Source organism: Pyrus communis, chromosome 4, assembly GCF_963583255.1.
Source record: "Pyrus communis chromosome 4, drPyrComm1.1, whole genome shotgun sequence".
Taxonomy (NCBI): domain Eukaryota; kingdom Viridiplantae; phylum Streptophyta; class Magnoliopsida; order Rosales; family Rosaceae; genus Pyrus; species Pyrus communis.
In genome coordinates, this window is record NC_084806.1 from 29,956,462 (window position 1) to 29,965,028 (window position 8,567).

Sequence of the window (8,567 nt, forward strand, 5' to 3'; positions counted from 1 at the left end):
ATCCATACAAAACAATACCAATTTCCAATTGGGTCCAACAAGGTAGGATATGAAATAATTGGTCCCATTCCTTAGCCCAATAACACACACCACACAACGTTTAAGGGAAAAATAGACATTTCACACTGTCGATAAAAAATAATTCGGGACGAGCTGTCATAACCTACCCTTCTTAAGAAAATTTCGTCCTCGAAATTACACAACAACAATAAACAAACCAGTAATAATCATAAAACAGGCGTGGATACATTTCTCTCATCCGGTCCTTTGTCTCCCAAGTAGCCTCTTCCACCGAGTGATTTCTCCACAAAACTTTCACCAAACGCACTGTTTTATTTCTCAGAACTTTATCTTTCCAATCCAGAATAGTCACTGGCTCCTCATCATAAGTCAAATTTGGATTAATTTCCAAAGGTTGAAGAGGTATCACATACGTAATGATGAAGCATGGAAACATGGAACATATCATGTACTTTAGACAACTCTGGTGGCAACTCAAGCCTGTAAGCAACTTCACCGACTCTCTCGGTGATCACAATGTGACCCGCGATTTCGCATAGTCTTCACGTAATCGTAGCACTTGAGCGTATTTATTTACACCCAGTCATGTCGTATAGACGACTTTAGGTGGTTCCGACTCATGTGCAGGTATACTTATTGAGTTATTGGCTAGCATGTTGATGAGCTATTGGTTCAGCTGTATAGGCCACAATAGGTGGATCCGGCTGACATACGATTTCATATTGATTTATTTCACCTGGGTTACTTATTCTTGTTGAGATATTTGACACGGCATAGCTGTGAGACTGATATTTTGGTTTTGGTTTTGAGTTATAGTCACGCCTGTTATTTTCTGGGAAATTATACAGGTGTTACAGCAAGGGGCTATTGCCTTTGGTAATTGAAATTGATTTGAAAAGTTTTGTTTCGCTCACTCACATTTTCTATTTTTGCACCCCCTCCAGGTTCTAGTAGCAGAGTTCCGTATCGACGAGGATTCGTGGCACTTTTCAGTACAGATGTCTTCTTATGATGGTATAATCATTATCTTACCTTTCTGTATTATACCTATGCTCTGTATCACGTGTGAAATGGGTCCAGACTCACTCATCGCGCATTCGTGTACTTAAGCACTTTTAGGTTTTAATTTATTCACATTTTATACACTATCACACTTTATGGCTTTGTCACCTTCCAGGTGTCGGCCAGCACAACTCGATTCGGGGTTCTACTGGACATTCTGGATCGGGGTGTATTAGTTGTCACATCCCGGCCTGGGGTCTACCACATCCTGGGCCCGCTCCACCATAGTAGCATGATATTGTCCGCTTTGGGCCCCTACCATGCCCTCACTATTTTGTTTCTGGGAACTCCATCTTGGGAATGCTCTTGCGCATTACTCGCTTAACTTTGGAGTTTCGATGGAACCCGAAGCCATTGAGTCCCCAAAAAGCCTCATGCTAGGTAGAGATGGGAATATACATATAACGTATAGATGATCCATTCCCCTGAGCAATGTGGGATGTTACAATCCACCCCCCCTTAGGGGCCCAACATCCTCGTCAACACATTTCCGGGCAGGGATTGGCTCTGATACCAAATTCTAACATCCTGGCCTGGGGTCCACCACATCCCGAGCCCGCTTCACCACCGTAGCAGGATATTGTCCGATTTGAGCCCCGACCACGCCCTCATGATTTTGTTTTTGGGAACTTACACGAGAACTTCTTAGTGGGTCACCCATCCTGGGATTGCTCTCGTGCTACTCGCTTAACTTCGGAGTTTCGACAGAACTCGAAGACAGTGAGCTCCTAAAAGGCCTTGTGCTAGGTAGAGATAAGAATATACATATAAGGCTTACATGATCCACTCCCCTGGGCAATGTGGGATGTTACAATCCACCCCCCTTAGAGGCCTGACGTCCTCGTCGACACACATTTGGCCAAGGATTGGCTCTGATACCAAATTGTCACATCCCAGCCCAGGCCCCCACCACAACCCGGGCTCGACTCCACTGTAGCACGATATTGTCCGCTTTGGGCCCTGACCACGCCCTCATGGTTTTGTTTTTGGGAACTCACACGAGAACTTCCTAGTGGGTACACGGTTATCAATACATTAACTTGGGGCATCAACTTGCCTCAAATCTACACATTTCTTCCACAAGGAATAACTTCGTCTTAATTCTAAGGACAAACGCCAAAATGATTTTCCTAAAAGTTGTCAAGACCACAAAATTGCCCAAAACTGAAGAAATGTTAACGTATTTTTCCGTATTCGACGAGGTGGCAAGATTCGAACATTAGACACAAAACCAAAAATGCTCACATCACGCGTGAAATGGGTCCAGACGTGCTCATTGCGCATTCGTGTACTTAAGCACTTTTAGGTTTTAATTTATTCACATTTTATACACTATCACACTTTATGGCTTCGTCACCTTCCAGATGTTGGTCAGCACAGCTCGATTCGGGGTTCTAGTGAACATTTCGGGTTGGGGTGTGTCGGTATGGACCTCATGAATCTTCCAATTCAACTTGACAATTACATTCATGATATGAAGATGCATAGTTAGTTTTCATCATTGAGAGGAATTATTGATCTTGCAAAAGAGTCAGTGAATATTGGAAGGTGTGAAAGTGCTACGTTAATGTATAAGCTTCTTACATTGGCTTTGGTGTTACCGGTTGCAACTACTTCGGTGGAGAAAGCTTTTTCTGCTATGAAGATTGTGAAAACACTATTGCGTAATAAAATGGGAGATCAATGGTTGAGTGATAGCATGGTTGTTTAATTAAAATAGATGTATTTGCTTTTATTGATAATGAGCCTATTATGCGACGTTTTCATGACATGAAACCTCGCCGGCAACAATTGTAATTTGTTTGTGTTGATTAATTATGGAAGACATTACTATATAAAAAGATTTAGTTGTTGTCATTTTTCTTTAAGCTTGCACTCTTTTAAGTTCGTCCCTTCCTCCGAGAAATCCTGACTTAGCCATTGCTAGTGAGTATAGGTATGGATAATACCCAATGATTGACTTACTATTATAAATATGGTTAATTTTTGTGGTTATGTGAATAAATATAGTATTTCTGTCTCTAAATCGTATCGTTGCCATCCTATGTAAATGCAATTTACAGAAGGGGCTATTTTAGAAGACGAATTTTCCAAAATTGGCATTTCAGCCAAATTGCCTTTGTTTGAAGATAATCAAGTGAAGTGAAGTGGCGGTTGAAAAGTGAAGTTGAGTACGAAGGGAAAGTACTCTACTAGTAGAGAGAGAAAAATGTCGAACGCAGTGGCGAATGGTCTGGCAGGAGCCGGAGGTGGTATCATTGCCCAGATTATCACTTATCCCCTCCAAACAGTATCTTTCTCTCTCTCTCTCTCTCTCTCTCTCTCTCTCTCTCTCTACCAAAGCAGAGTTGGTAGTTGGTACAACACCACCCACAAACGCAACCACACCCACACCGTCGTCTGTTTTTGGTGAATTGCAGGTCAATACGCGCCAACAAACGGAGAGAGTATCCAAACAATCATTCGCTAATTCCAAACGGCTTGGCACGCTTGTCCAAATACTCCAGGTAGTCATCATTCTATAATTATCTAATTAATTCCTCATTCCATTCGCTTAATTTCAATATTCAATTCAATTCGTTTCGCCATGCTGTTCCTAATTAATTCGATTTCATTATTGTTAATTGTTATAAGGTCATAAGAAGCGACGGTTGGGGAGGACTATACAGCGGCCTTAAGCCTTCTCTGCTCGGGACTGCCGCTTCACAGGTTCTTCTTTCCTTCCATTTTTATTATTTTTTATGTTTAGTTTTAATTCCTTCAAGGCCTCGTTTGGTGTATGACATTTGTTTGGGTTGGATTGGATTGGATAAATTACTTTACGTTCTTCAACAAGGATTAGATAAGCAAGCTGACATCCACTTGTTCCTTCCACATTTCTTCAACATTCATTGAATCTTAGTGATTTATCCTATTCCAAACCAACCCCAGACACCAAACGAGGCCTTAGCTCTACTTGTACATTTCTGATTTCCCTTCCCTCCTACAATGGACAAGATAATGAATGTTACTGATACTTCATTCAATCTTTCAGTTTGTTACTCTATGCTCTGCCAACTACGATTTATGATTCCTAGTATCTCAATGCTATGTAAACTGTGTTGTATGTTGTAACGTTTATCTTAACATTCACTGTTTCATGCTTGCAGGGAATTTATTACTTTTTTTACCAGGTTTTCAAAAACAAGGCCGAGGCCATTGCAATTGCCCGTAGAGCAAAAGGACGCGGGGATGGTACTATTGGGATGTTTTCTTGGCTTCTTGTGGCGGCTTTTGCCGGGTAAAAAGGAAAAAATCTTTTTTTATGCCATCATAAAAAGAGAAAAAACAACTATCTGTTTTCTACCCCCAAAGGAGTTTGGAAGCCTTGGGTAAGACAGGGAATTTTTCACTTTGGTGGTTGACGAAGAAATTTTTACCAATGTTTTTCCTTGCAGTTCCTTGAACGTGTTGCTGACAAATCCTATATGGGTTCTCGTCACTCGTATGCAGGTTCCTTCACTCTATTTTACTTCAACAAGTCAATGATTTTTTGGATGAGTTATAAGCTAAGCAAGTTGTGATGCTCCAAAATAATTACTTTGTTTTAGATTTCAGTTTCCTTATCCAAGTTTGAAAGTATAAAAATGAAAATAATTGTTTTGGGATTGCCTCTGCATGTTGTAATGTACTAAAGGGGTGGGGGAATGGGCTAAGCCTCACAATTGAATAGGCTAGCAAGTGAAGAGGAATACCACTAGATCGTAGTACTAAGTGACATATAATTATGTAGTACTTATATAATCACTATTTTTAAAACCAATACAAATTTATATATTATATTAATTCGGATCAGATAAACTCTAATTTGCATTATCGGGTAGCCTTAGGAAGAATGCCCGAAACTTAAGAAAGTTATGGAAATCCTTAGTGTAGAAAGACTGCCTTTATGGTGGTGCTTACTGGTTACATTTATAGGACTGGTGCCTTTTGGAAATCTCCATGCCTATTCGATTATCAAATAAGGGCTTATTTTGGCTACGCCCCATGGAGAACTTAGAATTTAATCTTACATTGCTCCCTGTAACTCAAAAGTCACCACTTTACTCTCTGAAACACAAAGTTCGCTTCACTTTGCCCATTGGAACTCGATTTTGATCCTATTTTGCCCCCTGAAACTTGAAAGTCGTCTCTATAAAACTCAAAAATTCGCTCCACATTGTCCTTAGTTATGTTAATCTCTTATGTGAGATTGATTTGGGTGCACCAAGCTAATCAATTTCTTTTTTATTTTTTTCATCTCGTCAATTTCTTTTAAACTTAATATTCTCTGACTGTGAATGGTAACACATAATGGAGACTTATAATCAAATTTATTGCACATGTGGCTTAGTCTTATTGGGTGTTGTGTCCCACATAAGTTTTAGGAGGCAACCTATAAGTTTCAAGGAGAAGAACGAGTCCACAAGTCAAAGTTGAATGAATTTTGAGTTTCAAGGAAGAAAGTGATGACTCTTGAGTTACTGGGGCCAAAGTAAGTTCAAAATAGAATTCCAAAAGCAAAGTGAGTTATTGGGGGCAAAATGGGTGCAATGAATGTTTCTCTTGATGATAGTCTAAAAATCCACTGCCTCCTTTGTTTTTTGATTTTCCTCTACGATGCATGGACACGTCATCCGGTGCCATATCCTGTATCTAATACAGTATCGGATACAATACTTGATGGATACAGTCGGATACACTTCGGATACGTATCCTGGACAAGAGATATGGTCAACTCCGAGATATACGCGTGTCAACTTCGAGATACGGGTATCCCCTTTTTTGGATACGTCTGACCTTCAAACGGAAAATTAAAACAGAAGTTTAAGAGAAGTCCAAAATTATCTGAAACTCTGATTTGTAGAGACGTCCCCTACAATTCCCTCAATCCCATATCTTCAGAATTTTCAGTTCTTCATAAAACTAATAAATACCCTATGATAGTCTGGTGTGGGTGAGAACTGCGCTGATGACATCTATCAACCCACTGCGCACTAGTTGATGTTTCAGTGATGCGCCAATGACATCTCTCTGGTGAACATCTGTAAACATTTTGTCCTGTTTTTTTGGTCAAAAAGCTTTGGGCTCTTCGGCTAAAAGCTTTGGACCGTCCGTACTGTTTTTGGTCGAAGAGCTTTGGACTATGAGGGTGCGTTTGTTGCATCGGACTGTCTTAGACTGGACTAACTTCAATGACTAAGCTGGATTGGCCTAGACTAGGTGAAGCGTTTGGTACAGTGTCGGACTAAAAAACTGGACTAACAATAAATTATTATTATTATTATTATTATTATTATTATTATTATATTTTAATTTGTTTTCTATTAAAAATATCAAAATGAATATATGAAAAAATAAAAGGGCATAGCCCTCTTCTTCTTCACGGATTGCAGGTGCTTCACCCTCACCGATAGTTCCACTCAATTCGTTGGATTCTTGTAAGACTACCATAAGCCTTAATGTACAAGGTACTAATTAACTAGGTAAGATCATATACCTGCAGAAATTAATGAGTTGATAACAAAACCGATCAGAATTTACATAGAACAACTTTCTATTTCATTTCATAAAAGGAAAAATAGCAGATAAATTGAAAACAAATGGGTAGCAGTCAAAACCCAAAAATCAAAACCCAGAAACCAATCAAATCTAAGAAATCAATCAAACCCACAAATCGATCAAAAACAAAAATCTATCAAAACCCAGTAATAATTTCATGAATCTTCAAAACAAAACTAAAGAAAACTAAGAAGAGAAAGTGGTAGAGGAAGCCGTGATTTATGAGGACGTGGCGGTGGTCCTGGGATGGACTGGCGAGCTTGTCAAGCAGGATGAGGAGTCGAGCAGAGCGAGGAGTCGAGTAGGACGACGCGAGAGAAAAGAAGGGTCTTAGCAATCCGGTGGTAGTCGAGGGGTCTCGCTAATCAGCAACAACATAGCACCAAGCAAACCCATGTGAAAAAAAAAATTAAAAAATTGAGGGAAAAAAAAAAAAAAAAAAAAAAGCAATCGTGATGGGAGAGGTTGCAAAAGAATAAGAAACTTGGAGAGGATGGAGCAGTTTTCTTCAAGGATTTGATTGGGAAAAAATTATCGGCATGTTAGAAATGGTGGGGGAGACCAAATTGGAAGTGGGTATTGGAGGCCTTGATGCATTGTGGGCTGAAGCGTTGGGAACTGAAGCTTGCAAGGGCTTGGCATCCATGGCGGTCACGATGACGCTCGAAGCAAATCGCCGCCACAATGCCCATTTCCTCCCCTTGATCTGCAAATCAACGCAAATTCCTTTGAGATCCAAAAGAACGTAGCCTAGAACTCGTAGAGAGGTGAAGCAGAGATGAGGAAGAAGATGAAAATGGATGCGGGAGTGGAGAAGAAGAAGCAGGGGCGAAGCAAAAAGGGCTAAGCGAAGATAGTCTTAGCGAGTCCCGTGGTTTGTGGAGGGTCTCGCTACGGGACTCACTAAGAACTCCTAGCGAGGCCTCTAATCCACGCGAGTCCCCTTTAGTCCCATTTAACTTAGTCCTAATACAAACCAAACATGGGACTACGTTAGTAAGTAGTCCAATCCAGTCTAGTCCTAGCTAACGAGGCCAAACAAACGCCTCCTTAGTCTAAAAGCTCACAAAATATATGCTTTTGTTATCCACTATATAATATTAAAATATTTGTACTCATATTTTTTGTTTGGAATTATTTCTACTTTTTCTAATACTTTATAAACAAGACATGTTCAGGAAAATGAGTCTTAGTTTGAATTTGAATGCTCATTTGATATTGTTTTAGATATATATATTTAATGCCATATCCATGTCGTATCTTGTCATTTTTTTTTTTAAAACTTAACGTTTGTCATGTGGTATTTCTGTGTCTGTGTCCATGCGTCGTAGATTTTCCTATGTTTGTACATATGTAAACTCCGAAGTGTCTTTTGCGCGATAAAATTTTCATGGAATTTTTCCTAGATCACATATGTAACAACATTACCCGGAAGAAGGCAAATATATGCCAATGCCATCAACTCCTATTTAATTTACCATAGTTTCTTAATACTTGAATGCTTTGATGATTGTAATGTGATTTAATTTCCAATAAGTTGATAACTTCACTATGCATTTCATCATTCAAAGAATGACTTGTCTCTTTTCTTACTCTTTTTGAAGACACATACTCAAGCAGAGAGAAAAATTATGGAGGAAAGAAAGGAAGCTCTCTTAAAGGAAGCTTCTAAAAACTGTTTGACAGGTTCAGCATTGCAAGATAAATTGGCTGAACTTGATTCAATAAAACCTCGTCCGTATGGAACTTTGCAAGCGGTTAGTCAGTTCAACTTCTTTTGTCCATCATATATTTCCATTGACAGTGGCATGTGATTTTTGGTGAGTATTCAGTAAATATCATTTTTTTTCTTCTCGTGTGGATGTGTTGCATCCGAACCTGTATAATGTTAAAAGTGTATGTTT

General features: G+C 39.5%; 1 protein-coding gene across 1 annotated transcript; it reads left to right on the forward strand.

The window, feature by feature from the left end:
• Positions 1-3,210: 3,210 nt before the first annotated feature.
• On the forward strand, positions 3,211-8,420 carry LOC137732525 (peroxisomal nicotinamide adenine dinucleotide carrier-like; the record flags this gene model as incomplete). The annotated part of the gene is given in 6 exon segments (XM_068471846.1): positions 3,211-3,373; positions 3,504-3,590; positions 3,718-3,792; positions 4,233-4,363; positions 4,521-4,575; positions 8,268-8,420. Coding segments are annotated over 6 exon segments (582 nt in total), but the record flags the coding sequence as incomplete, so codon positions are not given.
• Positions 8,421-8,567: the final 147 nt, after the last annotated feature.